Source organism: Trichomycterus rosablanca, chromosome 3 (assembly GCF_030014385.1).
Source record: "Trichomycterus rosablanca isolate fTriRos1 chromosome 3, fTriRos1.hap1, whole genome shotgun sequence".
Lineage (NCBI taxonomy): Eukaryota > Metazoa > Chordata > Actinopteri > Siluriformes > Trichomycteridae > Trichomycterus > Trichomycterus rosablanca.
In genome coordinates, this window is record NC_085990.1 from 53,063,070 (window position 1) to 53,083,455 (window position 20,386).

At 33.9% G+C, this 20,386-nt stretch overlaps 1 protein-coding gene across 1 annotated transcript in view; it reads left to right on the forward strand.

The window, feature by feature from the left end:
- Positions 1 to 260: 260 nt before the first annotated feature.
- Positions 261 to 20,386, forward strand: part of grhl2a (grainyhead-like transcription factor 2a) — a 31,834-nt gene continuing 11,708 nt past the window's right edge. Inside the window, exons 1-8 of the mRNA XM_062992242.1 lie at positions 261 to 340; positions 10,297 to 10,483; positions 12,298 to 12,353; positions 12,428 to 12,713; positions 12,801 to 12,868; positions 15,323 to 15,479; positions 16,709 to 16,820; positions 18,760 to 18,854. Of these exons, the coding sequence (XP_062848312.1) occupies positions 324 to 340; positions 10,297 to 10,483; positions 12,298 to 12,353; positions 12,428 to 12,713; positions 12,801 to 12,868; positions 15,323 to 15,479; positions 16,709 to 16,820; positions 18,760 to 18,854 (978 nt within the window). The 5' untranslated portion in view covers positions 261 to 323. The remainder of the gene's footprint in view (positions 341 to 10,296; positions 10,484 to 12,297; positions 12,354 to 12,427; positions 12,714 to 12,800; positions 12,869 to 15,322; positions 15,480 to 16,708; positions 16,821 to 18,759; positions 18,855 to 20,386) is intronic.

Sequence of the window (20,386 nt, forward strand, 5' to 3'; positions counted from 1 at the left end):
GAGCCAGTATGACGAGCTGATTTGCATGCTGGCCCCGCCTTCACATTTACCTGTGTATAAAACTCACTTGGTCCAGAGTCCCGGATCAGGCTGGATGTTTGGGAAGGTCTGTTCCTCTCCCGCCCACTTTGCGTCCTTGTTGTTTGTTTATATGGGTGTAACGGGGACTCATGTCAGTGTCAGGTGGATGGAACTCAGCTAGACTGTATTAACGAGTGCTGGAGTTTATGAGTTCGGTTCTTCTGAGGACTGAGGAGTAGAGAAGAGCTTCTGAAGATCTTCTGTAAACAGGACACGTGGATTAAACTGCTGTGCTCGTGTTCATGGCTCAGGAGGATAGGTAAGTTCACCTGTATACTTACTCTATTATATCACACAGCTTCATTATGATCCAGAACTCTGCATGAAACACCATTAATGATTATTAATGTACCAACAGTTTAATTCTCTATCTAAAACACTTAATGAAACCGAAATATTACTTATAAACACAGCATGCTTGAGAAATATCACTCTTATTTTACTACATTAAGTATCTTAAAATCTTTAACAGTGAGTACAATAAAGTATTCCTATCATATCCTATTCTATATTATCCTATATAATCCTATCCTATCATATATTATATTATCCTATATTATCCTATCCTATATTATCCTATATAATCCTATCCTATATTATATTATCTTATATTATCCTAGATTATCCTATCCTCTATTATATTATCCTATATTATCCTATCCTATATTATCCTATATTATCCTATCCTATATTATATTATCTTATATTATCCTAGATTATCCTATCCTCTATTATATTATCCTATATTATTATATCCTATATTGTCCTATATTATCCTATCCTATATTATATTATACTATATTATCTTATATATCCTATCCTATATTATCCTATATTATCCTGTATTATCCTGTATTATCCTGTATTCTTCTATATTATCCTATAGTATCCTATAGTATCCTATATTATCCTGTATTATCCTGTATTGTTCTATATTATCCTATATTATTCTATATTATCCTGTATTATCCTGTATTCTTCTATATTATCCTATATTATCCTGTATTATCCTATATTAGCCTATATTATCCTGTATTATCCTGTATTCTTCTATATTCTTCTATATTATCCTGTATTATCCTATATTATCCTGTATTCTTCTATATTCTTCTATATTCTTCTATATTCTTCTATATTATCCTATATTATCCTGTATTATCCTGTATTCTTCTATATTCTTCTATATTCTTCTATATTCTTCTATATTATCCTATATTATCCTGTATTATCCTATGTTATCCTTTATTATCCTGTATTATCCTGTATTCTTCTATATTCTTCTATATTCTTCTATATTATCCTATATTATCCTGTATTATCCTGTATTCTTCTATATTCTTCTATATTCTTCTATATTATCCTATATTATCCTGTATTATCCTGTATTCTTCTATATTCTTCTATATTCTTCTATATTCTTCTATATTATCCTATATTATCCTGTATTATCCTATGTTATCCTTTATTATCCTGTATTATCCTGTATTCTTCTATATTCTTCTATATTCTTCTATATTATCCTATATTATCCTGTATTATCCTGTATTCTTCTATATTCTTCTATATTCTTCTATATTCTTCTATATTATCCTATATTATCCTGTATTATCCTATGTTATCCTTTATTATCCTGTATTATCCTGTATTCTTCTATATTATCCTACATTATTCTATATTATCCTGTATTATCCTGTATTCTTCTATATTATCCTATATTATTCTATATTATCCTGTATTCTTCTATATTATCCTACATTATTCTATATTATCCTGTATTATCCTGTATTCTTCTATATTATCCTATATTATTCTATATTATCCTGTATTATCCTGTATTCTTCTATATTATCCTATATTATCCTGTATTATCCTATATTAGCCTATATTATCCTGTATTATCCTATATTAGCCTATATTAGCCTATATTATCCTGTATTATCCTGTATTCTTCTATATTCTTCTATATTATCCTGTATTATCCTATATTATCCTGTATTCTTCTATATTCTTCTATATTCTTCTATATATCCTATATTATCCTGTATTATCCTGTATTCTTCTATATTCTTCTATATTCTTCTATATTCTTCTATATTATCCTATATTATCCTGTATTATCCTGTATTCTTCTATATTCTTTTATATTCTTCTATATTATCCTATATTATCCTGTATTCTTCTATATTCTTCTATATTCTTCTATATTCTTCTATATTATCCTATATTATCCTGTATTCTTCTATATTCTTCTATATTCTTCTATATTATCCTGTATTATCCTGTATTATCCTTTATTATCCTGTATTATCCTGTATTCTTCTATATTCTTCTATATTCTTCTATATTCTTCTATATTCTTCTATATTATCCTGTATTATCCTGTATTCTTCTATATTCTTCTATATTCTTCTATATTCTTCTATATTATCCTGTATTATCCTATATTATCCTGTATTCTTCTAAATTCTTCTATATTCTTCTATATTATCCTATATTATCCTGTATTATCCTGTATTCTTCTATATTCTTCTATATTCTTCTATATTATCCTTTATTATCCTGTATTCTTCTATATTCTTCTATATTATCCTATATTATCCTGTATTATCCTGTATTCTTCTATATTCTTCTATATTCTTCTATATTATCCTTTATTATCCTGTATTCTTCTATATTCTTCTATATTCTTCTATATTCTTCTATATTATCCTATATTATCCTGTATTATCCTATGTTATCCTTTATTATCCTGTATTATCCTGTATTCTTCTATATTCTTCTATATTCTTCTATATTATCCTATATTATCCTGTATTATCCTGTATTCTTCTATATTCTTCTATATTCTTCTATATTCTTCTATATTATCCTATATTATCCTGTATTATCCTATGTTATCCTTTATTATCCTGTATTATCCTGTATTCTTCTATATTATCCTACATTATTCTATATTATCCTGTATTATCCTGTATTCTTCTATATTATCCTATATTATTCTATATTATCCTGTATTCTTCTATATTATCCTACATTATTCTATATTATCCTGTATTATCCTGTATTCTTCTATATTATCCTATATTATTCTATATTATCCTGTATTATCCTGTATTCTTCTATATTATCCTATATTATCCTGTATTATCCTATATTAGCCTATATTATCCTGTATTATCCTATATTATCCTGTATTCTTCTAAATTCTTCTATATTCTTCTATATTATCCTATATTATCCTGTATTATCCTGTATTCTTCTATATTCTTCTATATTCTTCTATATTATCCTTTATTATCCTGTATTCTTCTATATTCTTCTATATTATCCTATATTATCCTGTATTATCCTGTATTCTTCTATATTCTTCTATATTCTTCTATATTATCCTTTATTATCCTGTATTCTTCTATATTCTTCTATATTCTTCTATATTCTTCTATATTATCCTATATTATCCTGTATTATCCTGTTATCCTTTATTATCCTGTATTATCCTGTATTCTTCTATATTCTTCTATATTCTTCTATATTATCCTATATTATCCTGTATTATCCTGTATTCTTCTATATTCTTCTATATTCTTCTATATTCTTCTATATTATCCTATATTATCCTGTATTATCCTATGTTATCCTTTATTATCCTGTATTATCCTGTATTCTTCTATATTATCCTACATTATTCTATATTATCCTGTATTATCCTGTATTCTTCTATATTATCCTATATTATTCTATATTATCCTGTATTCTTCTATATTATCCTACATTATTCTATATTATCCTGTATTATCCTGTATTCTTCTATATTATCCTATATTATTCTATATTATCCTGTATTATCCTGTATTCTTCTATATTATCCTATATTATCCTGTATTATCCTATATTAGCCTATATTATCCTGTATTATCCTATATTAGCCTATATTAGCCTATATTATCCTGTATTATCCTGTATTCTTCTATATTCTTCTATATTATCCTGTATTATCCTATATTATCCTGTATTCTTCTAAATTCTTCTATATTCTTCTATATTATCCTATATTATCCTGTATTATCCTGTATTCTTCTATATTCTTCTATATTCTTCTATATTATCCTTTATTATCCTGTATTCTTCTATATTCTTCTATATTATCCTATATTATCCTGTATTATCCTGTATTCTTCTATATTCTTCTATATTCTTCTATATTATCCTTTATTATCCTGTATTCTTCTATATTCTTCTATATTCTTCTATATTCTTCTATATTATCCTATATTATCCTGTATTATCCTATGTTATCCTTTATTATCCTGTATTATCCTGTATTCTTCTATATTCTTCTATATTCTTCTATATTATCCTATATTATCCTGTATTATCCTGTATTCTTCTATATTCTTCTATATTCTTCTATATTCTTCTATATTATCCTATATTATCCTGTATTATCCTATGTTATCCTTTATTATCCTGTATTATCCTGTATTCTTCTATATTATCCTACATTATTCTATATTATCCTGTATTATCCTGTATTCTTCTATATTATCCTATATTATTCTATATTATCCTGTATTCTTCTATATTATCCTACATTATTCTATATTATCCTGTATTATCCTGTATTCTTCTATATTATCCTATATTATTCTATATTATCCTGTATTATCCTGTATTCTTCTATATTATCCTATATTATCCTGTATTATCCTATATTAGCCTATATTATCCTGTATTATCCTATATTAGCCTATATTAGCCTATATTATCCTGTATTATCCTGTATTCTTCTATATTCTTCTATATTATCCTGTATTATCCTATATTATCCTGTATTCTTCTATATTCTTCTATATTCTTCTATATATCCTATATTATCCTGTATTATCCTGTATTCTTCTATATTCTTCTATATTCTTCTATATTCTTCTATATTATCCTATATTATCCTGTATTATCCTGTATTCTTCTATATTCTTTTATATTCTTCTATATTATCCTATATTATCCTGTATTCTTCTATATTCTTCTATATTCTTCTATATTCTTCTATATTATCCTATATTATCCTGTATTCTTCTATATTCTTCTATATTCTTCTATATTATCCTGTATTATCCTGTATTATCCTTTATTATCCTGTATTATCCTGTATTCTTCTATATTCTTCTATATTCTTCTATATTCTTCTATATTATCCTGTATTATCCTGTATTCTTCTATATTCTTCTATATTCTTCTATATTCTTCTATATTATCCTGTATTATCCTATATTATCCTGTATTCTTCTAAATTCTTCTATATTCTTCTATATTATCCTATATTATCCTGTATTATCCTGTATTCTTCTATATTCTTCTATATTCTTCTATATTATCCTTTATTATCCTGTATTCTTCTATATTCTTCTATATTCTTCTATATTCTTCTATATTATCCTATATTATCCTGTATTATCCTGTATTCTTCTATATTCTTTTATATTCTTCTATATTCTTCTATATTATCCTATATTATCCTGTATTATCCTGTATTATCCTGTATTCTTCTATATTCTTCTATATTCTTCTATATTAGCCTATATTATCCTGTATTATCCTGTATTCTTCTATATTCTTCTATATTCTTCTATATTCTTCTATATTATCCTATATTATCCTGTATTATCCTATATTATCCTGTATTCTTCTATATTCTTCTATTATCCTATATTATCCTGTATTATCCTGTATTCTTCTATATTATCTTATATTATCCTATATTATCCTGTATTATCCTGTATTCTTCTATATTCTTCTATATTCTTCTATATTATCCTGTATTATCCTGTATTATCCTGTATTCTTCTATATTCTTCTATATTCTTCTATATTATCCTGTATTATCCTGTATTATCCTGTATTCTTCTATATTCTTCTATATTATCCTATATTATCCTGTATTATCCTGTATAATCCTATATTATTCTATCCTATATAATCCTATCCTATTTTATCCTATATATATTAACCATATAATGTGATGGACTGGCAGCCTGTCCATGGTGTTTACTGCCTTTTACCCAATGAATCAGACCCTATGTGAACCTAAGTAAGATAAAACAGCAGTTTGTTTGTTTGTTTATTAGGATTTTAACGTCATGTTTTACACTTTGGTTACATTCATGACAGGAACGGTAGTTATTCATTACACAAGGTTCATCAATTCACAAGTTTATATCAAGCACAGTCTTGGACAATTTAGTATCTTCAATTCACCTCACTTGCATGTCTTTGGATTGTGGGAGGAAACCGGAGTACCCGGAGTAAATCCACGCAGACACGAGGAGAACATGCAAACTCCACACAGAAAGGACCCGGACCGCCCCACCTGGGGTTCGAACCCAGGGCCTTCTTGCTGTGAGGTGACAGTGCTACCCGCTAAGCCACCGTGCCGCCCATAAAACAGCAGAAAACATACAATGAATAAATTAATAAATAACAAACCATTGAAAATCTGGACTGAAAGTCAATTATTTGTTTCTCATCTCCTTTCAAATACAATTCCACAGTTTGTGAATGGGATTGGGATGGGCTATACTGCTTAAGAAGATCAGCACAACATGCAGGGGTGAACCAGTCAATGTTTAAAGTCATACGTTGGTAATTAAGTAAAAATTCACATGGATAAAGCCTGAACTACATGCAGTTTTTTGTTTCTAAAGAAACTATAACACATTGCATTTGTACCAGTAACATGGAGTTTTTACCACCTAAGGAAATCTCTGAGTGCCAGCCTTAAATCAGCTGGTACCTGATCTGATCTATTAGCAGTGGTGAATGACTCTGTAGTCGTTCATGTAAAGATCTGACACCGATTTCCAGACATGCCCTCGTGCACTTCCACCCTGCCGTATCCATATCCACCGGGATAACGTATTGTGTTTGGATATTGTAAAGGGAGAGCTCTGGGAATAGCATTTAACCTGGTGCAGCTCTTTGTTGGCTCCAGAGACCCTCGGGCATCAGGAGGTTTTGGCTCTGTTTGGTTTAGGAGTCTGCTTTTGGAAAGAGTCACCCAGGAGACTTTTTATCCTCCTTAAATGTCATTTTTAAAAAGTTTAATCATTTTTCCTTCTGAGATTAAAGTTACGCACCATCGCTTTAAGATTTTGTAATTGAAACTTTCAGTAGGGCTTTATGATAATCTTACCAATCATCCATAACATTAAAACCACCTCCTTGTTTCTACACTCACTGTCCATTTTATCAGCTCCGCTTACCATATAGAAGCACTTTGTAGTTCTACAATTACTGACTGTAGTCCATCTTTTTCTCTACATGCTTTGTTAGCCCCCTTTCACCCTGTTCTTCAATGGTCAGGACCACCACAGGACCCCCACAGAGCAGGTATTATTTAGGTCTGTGGATCATTCTCAGCACTGCAGTGACACTGACATGGTGGTGGCGTGTTAGTGTGTGTTGTGCTGGTATGAGTGGATCAGACACAGCAGCGCTGCTGGAGGTTTTAAATACCGTGTCCACTCACTGTCCACTCTATTAGACACTCCTACCTAGTCGGTCCACCTTGTAGATATAAAGTCAGAGACGATCGCTCATCTATTGCTGCTGTTTGAGTCGGTCATCTTCTAGACCTTCATCAGTGGTCACAGGACGCTGCCCACGGGGCGCTGTTGGCTGGATATATTTGGCTGGTGGACGATTCTCAGTCCAGCAGTGACAGTGAGGTGTTTAAAAACTCCAGCAGCGCTACTGTGTCTGATCCACTCATACCAGCACAACACACACTAATTGTAATTATTGTAATTGTAGAAATACAAAGTGCTTCTATATGGTAAGTGGAGCTGATAAAATGGACAGTGAGTGTAGAAACAAGGATAATACAGTCATTGTATCATGATTGTATTATACTGTATAACACACCACACAAACGCTCCAGAACGGCCATAAATCAACAAGTGCAATCATTTTACTAAACAAATTTTAAACTAACACGTGCTTAGAGGTTACGCAACCAAAAAACATTCTGTAAGACTCTAGCACAGGGGTGTTAAACTAATTTTCACCGAGGGCCACGTCTGCATTATGGTGGCCTTCAAAGGACCGATTGTAACGTATCCTGCTGTGATTGCAGTTTGTTGGTTTTTTTTTAGGCTAAATTCTGTGTTTGGAGTCAAAATGCCAAATTTATACTGTATATTTATAACGTATATCTACATTTATATTGTACTCCTTTACTACAGACACGCCTCATACCACAAGAAACGGACCGGTTTCTCTTCCTGAAGCACAAACTTGTTTTCACTTTTACATCTTACATTCAATTTCCTCCTTCTGCTTCAATTTTCTCTTTTTGTACATTTTGGGATTATTTGTAAATATTTCTCAGCATCACTTGTTGGAAAACCGTCTCAGGTAAACGCTGATGTGGAAACACCGCCATCTGGTGGTGGGATCACAAAATTGGCATGCATTGTGGGAGAAGTAGTTTATGTACAGTACAGTAGAAAAAATGAACCATTTAACATCAAGATCTGTTTTAAATAGTCTATAGTATAAAAAATTTGATTAACAACAATGATTAAAATGTGATAGGCGCAGTTATGTGATTTATACGGTAATTAATAATAAAGCTCATGTCTGTAAGGGCTGAAAAAAGTAGAATTGTCTGAGCAGTTATTTGTAATCTGTTGGTTTAGCTCTAATAACTGTACTCATGCAGGTCTGTTATATTTGTTACAGGTATTTCATGTGTTTGCATGTTAAGCTTTATGTACGCTAGCCAGCTACTGCTGAGATCTGGGTATCCAGAGTTACAATCTTAATGGTGCTATTGGCTGGTTGGGTGTCTACACAGACATGATTGGCTAATGTCCGAAGGGGACATTAGCCAAACAGCCTAGCCATTGGGAGGTCCTTTTTCAGTGTGCTCTAAGTGCAGGTCCCAAGCCTGGATGGTAATAGAAGGAGTCTGGTATATGCGAACCATGTTGAGCATTATGCTTTATTTAGCATCTCATTTATTTAGCTGTGAGCTGAATTTGACTTTCAACACTGTTCACCTTTTTTATGTTTACCTGTTATACTGTAAATGAACACTGGTTTAACATTTTCCTATCTTACGACCAACCCTATTGGCCCAGACCGAAATGCTATTTCTTTCACCTGTCCTGCCATTAAATGACACATACACTGATCAGCCATAACATTAAAACCACCTCCTTGTTTCTACACTCACTGTCCATGTTATCAGCTCCACTTACCATATAGAAGCACTTTGTAGTTCTACAATTACTGACTGTAGTCCATCTGTTTCTCTACATGCTTTGTTTGCCCCCTTTCACCCTGTTCTTCAATGGTCAGGACCCCCACAGGACCACCACAGAGCAGGTATTATTTAGGTGGTGGATCATTCTCAGCACTGCAGTGACACTGACATGGTGGTGGTGTGTTAGTGTGTGTTGTGCTGGTATGAGTAGATAAGACACAGCAGCGCTGCTGGAGTTTTTAAACACCGTGTCCACTCACTGTCCACTCTATTAGACACTCCTACCTAGTCGGTCCACCTTGTAGATGTAAAGTCAGAGACGATCGCTCATCTATTGCTGCTGTTTGAGTCGGTCATCTTCTAGACCTTCATCAGTGGTCACAGGACGCTGCCCACGGGGCGCTGTTGGCTGGATATTTTTGGTTGGTGGACTATTCTCAGTCCAGCAGTGACAGTGAGGTGTTTAAAAACTCCAGCAGCGCTGCTGTGTCTGATCCACTTATACCAGCACAACACACACTAACACACCACCACCATGTCAGTGTCACTGCAGTGCTGAGAATCATCCACCACCTAAATAATACCTGCTCTGTGGTGGTCCTGTGGGGGTCCTGACCATTGAAGAACAGGGTGAAAGGGGGTAACAAAGCATGCAGAGAAACAGATGGACTACAGTCAGTAATTGTAGAACTACAAAGTGCTTCTATATGGTAAGTGGAGCTGATAAAATGGACAGTGAGTGTAGAAACAAGGAGGTGGTTTTAATGTTATGGCTGATCGGTGTAAATACATGTTACCATGTTCCCTTTAGATGTTTCTTTAGGTTTCACCCTCATGCTTGACACTGTTGCTTTGGAGCAGATCTCTGTAAAGCTGCTCTATGATAACGCCTGTACTGGTATCACTATACAAAATCGATTAAACTAGATGAATATTTTTTCACGTCGCAGTAAACGGCTGGTCGTGGTGGTTCCCAACGAGACGTCTGTTTTGTCTCGCCGCGTCTTCACCAGTGAGGATGAAGCCTGGAGGGCCTACCTGGAGAACCCTCTGACTGCTGCCACCAAGGCCATGATGAGCATCAACGGAGATGAGGACAGCGTGGCGGCCCTCGGACTTCTCTACGATTACTACAAGGTTGGAGGATTGAATTTATACGTTTACATTTTCGGCATTTAGCATACAGTGTATATTGTCTAAGCAATTCAGGGTTAAGGGCCCAACAGTGGCAGCCTGGCAGAGTTGGGACTTAAACCAGCGACCTTTTGATTACTAGTCCAGTACCTTAACCACTAGGCTACAACTTCCCTACTGACAGGTACGTCATGCCAGCCCCAAGATGCAACTACGCTTGGGTTGCTGGTTACTATTACCACCATATATAAATGTTTGTGACCCAGCACATTTGGCTGTATTTTAAGGTAGTCGACAACAAACAGTTAAAAGAATCAGGTCTGCTCTCCGAATCTCCAGAATCAGCCCCCTGTTAAACATGGGTGAATAGGGTTATAAATAATCTGTCACCTTAAATTAAAAACAAACGATTATTAACGATTACTCCGATTACTCCTGTATTTAGTATTTGTGTAACCTCCCTGTGCTAACATAACAATAATTAGTCTTGTTCTAAAATGCTCGAGGGCTGTGCTACCGGCAGGCTGGGCACCTATACATAGGCTGCCCACGGGGATGTTTTTGGTTGGTGGATGATTCTCAGTCCAGCAGTGACAGTGAGGTGTTTAAAAACTCCAGCAGCGCTGCTGTGTCTGATCCACTCATACCAGCGCAACACACACTAACACACCACCACCATGTCAGTGTCACTGCAGTGCTGAGAATGATCCACCACCTAAATAATACCTGCTCTGTGGTGGTCCTGTGGGGGTCTACAGTCTACAAGTCTAAAAGATGGACTACAGTCAATAATTATTGTAGAACTACAAAGTGCTTCTATATGGTAAGTGGAGCTGATAACATGGACAGTGAGTGTAGAAACAAGGAGGTGGTTTTAATGTTATGGCTGATCAGTGTATATCATTAATTACTGAATACAATTCAAGCAGTTGAGGGTTAAGGGTCTTGCCCAAGGGCCCAAAAGTGGCAATTTAGCAATGATGATTACTTGTCCAGTAACTAAACCGCTTAACAGCTGCGCTATCATTGTCCAAAGGCTTGTATTGTTTTTTTGGTATAAGAGTTGCAGATACACTGTACAGCCAAAAGTATTTGGACACCTGACCATGAGCTTGTCGGACGTCCCAGTTGGTGGTGTTTGAGCTAGAACAACAGCCGCTCTTCTGAGAAGCTTCTCACAATGTATGTAAGACTTGTGATGTATGTCTGTGTATGGGAATTTATCCCCATTCGGTCAAAATATGACAGCGCTTGTATGCCTGGGCTCTGATGTTGGTTGGTGTTCCGGTTCATCCCAGAGCTGTTGAGTGGGGCTGGGGTCAGGGCTCAGTGCAGGATGCTGGAGTTACTTTAAACTTAAATTGTCTTTGTCACTGAACAGGAAAGGGCCTTCCCTAAACTGTTGCTGCAAAGTTGGAAACATAGCATTTCCTTTAAATTGCAGTTGTTGGCGCCTAGGTGACTCCTCGGTTCGACACTCGGCGTTGCCACCAGTCAGCTGCGCGCCATCTAGCGAGTATAATTGGCAGTGCCTGCAGCAGGTACTAATTGGCCACCGTATCTGCAGGGTGGGGGCCGGACTATGTGTGGGCGGGTGGGTCTTCATATGCTGTGTAAGGACCCTGATCGGTGGAAGAGACGCCTGTGCAGAATGCAGGGGCGAGAAGAGGAGGGCTGTACACGTGTCGGAAGAGGCGTGTACAGCAACGTGCTCTCCTCGGATGCAATCGGGTATCTCTCAGCAGCGGTTGGTCGTGGTTGGGAGTATTTTTTTTTAAGATAATGACCCAGTGATGATGCCTTCTTCTGCCTGCCAGGTACCAAAAGACAAGAGACTTGTGCCTGTTGCTAAAAATCAAGAGGAAGAGAAGAGGTGAGCTGAGAGTGAATTCGATTGTTGTATTCACTACGTTCCGATACATTTTAATTCACGTCCGTGTTCCTCAGACTCTGGCATGGCGGCGTGCAGTCCGTGGATGAGCGTATTCAGGTTGCCAGATCTCTCCCGGTCAACCTCTCGCTCAGCACCGACCCCCGCGAGGGGGTTAGGGAGTTGGGAACGCTGAGCGCCATGAAGTCGGAGGTTTATTCCAGCCTGCAGCAGGTCAGGCAGGGGTTCCATCACGTGCACTACCAGCAGTCCGGTCAGGAGACTCACGGCGGCTACAGCAAGGACGAGCAGAAAAGCGTCCCAGACAGCACCTTCGAGGAGTCCTACACCGGAGAGAACGGGGTACGAGCTCTGGTTTGACACGTACGCTCAGATTTTTTTTAAATAAATGAGCACGTTAAGATCTCTGGTTTGTTTCACTTTTAGCAGAAATTCAGCAGAACTTCAGTTCTCACCAATCCGGTGATGCAGGACTCCACCTTTGATCAGCCTGTAATGTAAGTCCTGTTCACTTCTAGTGCTTGCTAAAATAATAAAAATTATTCATTTAATGTTTTATTATTTTTTTATTATTATTTGATTAATATTTATTATTTATTGATTATTTTATTATCGAATTATTGTTATTTATTGATTATTTATTGATTATTTCTTCATTTATTTATTATTTCTTCATTTATTTATTATTTATTTATTATTATTTTATTATTCATTCATTATTTTATTATTTATTATTATTCTATTATTTATTTATTATTATTTTATTATTTATTTATTTTACTATTTATTCTTTAATAATTTCTTATTTATTTTTTATTTTATTATTTATTTATTATTATTTTATTATTTATTTATTATTCATTTATTATTATTTATCATTATTTTATTATTTGTTTATAACTTATTTATTATTATTTATTATTCATTAATTACTATTTTATTATTTATTTATTATTTATTTATTAATATTTTATTATTTGTTTATTATTATTTTTATTATTATTATTTTATTTTTTATTTAGAATTCTTTTTTTATTTATTATTATTTTATTTTTTATTTAGAATTCTTTTTTTTTCTGACATTACATAAACAAGTTTAAGAATATTGGGCAGTTGTAGTCCAGCGGTTAGGTTAATGGACTATTAATCAAAAGGTTGCTGGCCGTATAGTGTATGTATACAGTGGGGTCAAAAAGTACTTAGTCAGCCACTGATTGTGCAGGTTCTCCTACTTAGAAAGATGAGAGAGGTCTGTAATTTTTATCATAGGTACACTTCAACTATGAGAGACAAAATGAGAAAAAAAAATCCAGGAAATCACATTGTAGGATTTTTAAAGAATTTATTTGTAAATTATGGTGGAAAATAAGTATTTGGTCAATAACAAACAAGCAAGATTTCTGGCTCTCACAGACCTGTAACTTCTTCTTTAAGAAGCTCTTCTGTCCTCCACTCGTTACCTGTATTAATGGCACCTGTTTGACCTCGTTATCTGTATAAAAGACACCTGTCCACAGCCTCAAACAGTCAGACTCCAAACTCAACCATGGCCAAGACCAAAGAGCTGTCGAAGGACACCAGGAAGAAAATTGTAGACCTGCACCAGGCTGGGAAGAGTGAATCTACAATAGGCAAGCAGGTTGGTGTAAATAAATCAACTGTGGGAACAATTGTAAGAAAATGGAAGACATACAAGACCATTGATAATCTCCCTTGGGGTCAAGATCTCATCCCGTGGGGTCAAAATGATCATGAGAACGGTGAGCAAAAATCCCAGAACTACACGGAGGGACCTGATGAATGACCTGCAGAGAGCTGGGACCAAAGTAACAAAGGCTACCATCAGTAACACACTACGCAGAGAGGGACTCAAATCCTGCAGTGCCAGGCGTGTCCCCCTGCTTAAGCCAGTACATGTCCAGGCCCATCTGAAGTTTGCCAGAGAGCATATGGATGATCCAGAAGAGGATTGGGAGAATATCATGTGGTCAGATGAAACCAAAATGGAACTTTTTGGTAAAAACTCAACTCGTCGTGTTTGGAGGAAGAAGAATGCTGAGTTGCATCCCAAAAACACCATACCTACTGTGAAGCATGGGGGTGGAAACATCATGCTTTGTGGCTGTTTTTCTGCAAAGGGGACAGGACGACTGATCCGTGTTAAGGGAAGAATGAACGGGGCCATGTATCGTGAGATTTTAATCCAAAACCTCCTTCCATCAGTGAGAGCATTGAAGATGGAACGTGGCTGGGTCTTCCAGCATGACAATGATCCCAAACACACCGCTCGGGCAACGAAGGAGTGGCTCCGTAAAAAGCATTTCAAGGTCCTGGAGTGGCCTAGCCAGTCTCCAGACCTCAACCCCATAGAAAATTTGTGGAGTCCGTGTTGCCCAGCGACAGCCCCAAAACATCACTGCTCTAGAGGAGATCTGCATGGAGGAATGGGCCAAAATACCAGCTACAGTGTGTGCAAACCTGGTGAAGACTTACAGGAAACGTTTCACCTCTGTCATTGCCAACAAAGGTTATGTTACAAAGTATTGAGTTGAACTTTTGTTACAGACCTCTCTCATCTTTCTAAGTAGGAGAACTTGCACAATCAGTGGCTGACTAAATACTTTTTGGCCCCACTGTATATGTGTGATCCTCATCAGGAGTGCAGTGTTCCGGATTCACTGGGAAACAATGGGAGGAACAGTCAGGGCTTTGAGCAACCACCCTTCATCCCTCACTCACCTAAAAACAGACCTAATCATGTCTGTCTAGATGCCCAGTTGGTTGATAGCACAGCTTATGTTTAAACCCGGATCTCAGTGGCTAGTGTAATAGAGCACTATGCCACCCGAGCACTTTTTAGGATTATTTCTAATAAATAAATATGAATATTTAGCTGAACATGCTGAGATAAAAGTTAAAACATCAGTACTTTATTCCTCCTGTACATTTAGAGACACTCTTCACTACAGTGTAGAAGCCAGCTGCTCGGTGCGCCACAAACCAGGCGAGTGGCCCATGATCTACCTGAACCGAGGCCAGTTCTACGGCATCACACTCAGTGCAGCGGGTACGAGTAAAGTCCTCGGACATCCGCTCAGCAAACTGAGGGTGAGTTTCATCACAAACTTAATATTACAAGCTTCTGCACTTCTGACTAAACTGGTATACTGACCAGTTCTCTCCCAGTTCGGGGTCGTACACTCCTGATTTCAATTATGTCACTTAATTATTACATTATTTTATAATTAATTATTAAAGCAATTGTTACACCAAAGTCCGACTGTTTTTATTCCAGTATAAAATACAAATAAAAATAGTTTTTATTCCCATATAAAATACAAATAAAAATAGTTTTTATTCCCATATAAAATACAAGTAAAAATAGTTTTTATTACCATATAAAATAAAGACAAAATAGTTTTTATTCCCATATAAAATACAAATAAAAATAGTTTTTATTCCCATATAAAATAAAGATAAACATAGATATTATTCACATATAAAATAAAAATAGTTTTTATTCCCATATAAAATAAAAATTACAATAGTTTTTATTTCCATATAAAATAAAAATAAAAAGTTTTTATTCCCATATAAAATACAAATAAAAATAGTTTTTGTTTCCATTAGAATAACAGTAAAAATAAAAATTGTTATTTCCATATAAAATAAAAAATAAAATATTTTTTATTCCCATATAAAATAAAAATTACAATAGTTTTTATTTCCATATAAAATACAAATAAAAATAGTTTTCATTCCCATATAAAATAAAAACAGTTATTATTCACATATAAAATAAACATAGTTTTATTTCCATAAAAAATGAAAGTATTTTTTCCATATAAAATAAAAAAAAATTAAATAGTTTTTATTTCCATATAAAAGAAAAATAATTATTATTTACATATAAAATAAAAATTAAATAGTTTTTATTCCTATATAAAAAAATAAAAAATTGTTATTATTCACATATCAAATAAACATTTTATTTATATAAAATAAAAACAAAAATAGTTTTTATTTCCAAATCAAATTAAAAATACAAATAGTTTTTATTCACATATAAAATTAAAATAGTTTTTATTCCCATTAATGTTTATTTCCAGTCCAACAGCACTAGATCTGAAACATAACAGCAAACCAAAGGCTAAACTAGCAGAACGTTGTTTACCACTTTAACTAGAATTGAAGAAGTCCTTTTTATTATCAGACGTTTGTATTAGCCCTCTTTTAAAATGCTAGAGGTGATAAAAGCGCTGAAGAGCATAAGCTCTGTATAAACACTGTTCTGCTGTGGTGATAAATGCAGCTCTAGTCTCATGTTGATCCCACAGAGTGTGGTGATGGTGGTGTTCGGGGACGAGAAATGTCGTGAAGAGCAGCTGAAGCACTGGAACTACTGGCACAGCCGCCAGCACACTGCCAAACAGAGGGTTCTGGATGTTGGTAAGTCACTGTGTGTGTGTGTGTGTGTGTGTTTTCAGTACAAACACACACAATAAAAAGCACTTGTTTGTTTCTTGCTGTTTGTGGTGATGATCAGATGGGGGTATGAGTTTATAAAACGCCGTCCCCTCGTCCACCACCCGTCTGTCCTCCTGTTACATCCACGTCCTGGCTAATGTAACATGAGCAGAAGGCTCGGGGCGACGTAAACCATCACATGTATACAATAGAAACACGTTCAGGCCAGAGATGTCAAAATGTCTGTGGTGGTCTCCTCAACAGCAGGTGGAAAACCTACAGTTTTAAAAGCTTGAAACCTGAGACCCTGTATGTTTATTTAAATACGGTACACATCGAGATGTGAATGGATGTGTTATTATTATTATTATTATTATTATTATTATTATTATTATATTGTAACGTACAATTTTGTTTGTAACAAGATAAAAAATCTATGTGATGTTAAAAAGAAACTAGGAACCTGCATCATAATTATAATAATAATAATAATAATAATAATAGTAGTAATTATTATTATTACTTTTATTTTAATTATTCATAGTATTATTAATATTATTTTATTTTTATCATTTGTTTTTGTTATTGTACATATTATTCTTCATATTATTATTATTTTTTTATAAACTAGGTATTATTATTATCTTTATTATTATTATCATTATTATTATTATCATTATTATTATTATTATTATTATTTTATTTTTATCTTTTGCTTTTGTTATTGTACCCTTCATATTATTTTTATTAGTATTAGTATTATTACTACTTTTATAAACCGTAATTATTATTATTATTATTGTTATTATTATTATTATTATTATTATATTTTTTATTATTTTATTGTATTCATTTTTACTAGTATTATTGTTATATTTTCATTATTATTTTATTATTATTATTATTATTAAACCCTGAATATTGTTATTTTTATTAGTATTATTATTACTTTTATAAATCAGTATCATTATTATTATTATTTTATTGTTATTATTGTTTTATGCATTATTATTATTATTATTATTTTACTATTATTATTTTATTATTGTTAGTATTATTATTATCATTATTATTATTTTATTATTATTTTTTTATTTATTTATTATTATTAGTATTATTATTATTATTATATTTTAATTATTATTATTATTATTTTATTATTAATATTTTATTATTATTTTATTATTATTATTATACCCTGGTTAGTATTATTACATCCTGAATATTATTATTTTTTTTAGTATTAGTATTATTACTACTTTTTATAAACTAGGCATTATTATTATTATTATTTCTTTATTATTATTATTTTATTTATTATTATTATATTATTTTTATTCTTTTATTTATTATTACTATTATTATTATATTTTCAGTATTATTAATTCATTCTTCTTATTATTCTTCTTATTATTTTTATTATTATTATTATTATTATTATTATTATTATTATTATTATTATTATTATTAATAATAATAATATACAATGAGAAAATTCACCCATACCGAGGCACAAACTCAACATCCGCACAAAGGAACAAAGATCTGCTCTCCGTCATTATTATATATTTTTTAATGTTGTTTTTTTTTTCTCCTTTTTTTTTTAGCTGCTTCCGTATTTCGGTGTCGCTATAATGTACTGTATAATTCTGGGCTTGGGACCGGCACTGAGCGCGCTTTGACAAGTGCAAGTGCACCTTCCAATGGTTAGGCTGTTCAGTCGACCCCCCCCCCTGCCCCCTTAGACATAGCCAATCATGTCTTTCTGTCTGTGAAGATGCCCAAGCAGCCAATAGCATCACTAAGATCCTTTTTATAGTGTTTTTTTATTATTATTATTTCAAACCAAAAAGGCTAAAAAAACTAAACATTATGTATTGTAAATGTAAATATGTCCTCTGTTTTACTTTCTCCTGTTAAGCTGATTACAAAGAAAGCTTCAACACTATTGGGAACCTGGAGGAGATTGCCTACAATGCCGTCTCCTTCACCTGGGACGTTAATGAAGAGGCTAAGGTGAGAGCGCCCGGCTTATACGATATTAGGAACTATATTGCACACTAGCTTTGATATTGCTTGCTTTTCTTTCTGTATTTTATTGTTTGCTAGGGCATAAGTGATATAATTTATAACATAATAAACCCTACATACAGGTACTTAGTAGAATTCTGATAATAGAGGATCTGTACACTTATTAATAAACATTTAACACATGCATATGACTGGTTTTGGAACAAGGCAGGGTTAGGGCAGACATCTGTACACTATATATACATATATATACAGTGCCTTGCAAAAGTATTCAGCCCCCTTGAACTTTTCAACCTTTTGCCACATTTCAGGCTTTAAACATAAAGATAGGAAATTGTAATTTTTTGTGAAGAATCAACAACAAGCGGGACACAATCGTGAAGTGGAACGAAATTTATTGGATATTTTAAACTTTTTTTAGAAATAAAAAACTGAAAAGTGGGGCGTGCAATATTATTCAGCCCCCTTGCGTTAATACTTTGTAGCGCCACCTTTTGCTGCGATTACAGCTGCAAGTCGCTTGGGGTATGTCTCTATTAGTTTTGCACATCGAGATACTGAAATTTTTGCCCATTCTTCCTTGCAAAACAGTTCGAGCTCAGTGAGGTTGGATGGAGAGCGTTTGTGAACAGCAGTTTTCAGCTCTTTCCACAGATTCTCGATGGGATTCAGGTCTGGACTTTGACTTGGCCATTTTAACACCTGGATAAGTTTATTTGTGAACCATTCCATTGTAGATTTTGCTTTATGTTTTGGATCATTGTCTTGTTGGAAGATAAATCACCGTCCCAGTCTCAGGTCTTTTGCAGACTGCAACAGGTTTTCTTCCAGAATGGTCCTGTATTTGGCTCCATCCATCTTCCCATCAATTTTAACCATCTTCCCTGTCCCTGCTGAAGAAAAGCAGGCCCAAACCATGATGCTGCCACCACCATGTTTGACAGTGGGGATGGTGTGTTCAGGGTGATGAGCTGTGTTGCTTTTATGCCAAACATAACGTTTTGCGTTGTGGCCAAAAAGTTCGATTTTGGTTTCATCTGACCAGAGCACCTTCTTCCACATGCTTGGTGTGTCTCCCAGGTGACTTTTTATAGATATCTTTGAGAAATGGCTTTCTTCTTGCCACTCTTCCATAAAGGCCAGATTTGTGCAGTGTACGACTGATTGTTGTCCTATGGACAGATTCTCCCACCTCAGCTGTAGATCTCTGCAGTTCATTCAGAGTGATCATGGGCCTCTTGGCTGCATCTCTGATCAGTCTTCTCCTTGTTTGAGCTGAAAGTTTAGAGGGACGGCCGGGTCTTGGTAGATTTGCAGTGGTCTGATACTCCCTTCATTTCAATATGATCGCTTGCACAGTGCTCCTTGAGATGTTTAAAGCTTGGGAAATCTTTTTGTATCCAAATTCGGCTTTAAACTTCTCCACAACAGTATCTCGGACCTGCCTGGTGTGTTCCTTGGTCTTCATGATGCTCTCTGCGCTTTAAACAGAACTCTGAGACTATCACAGAGCAGGT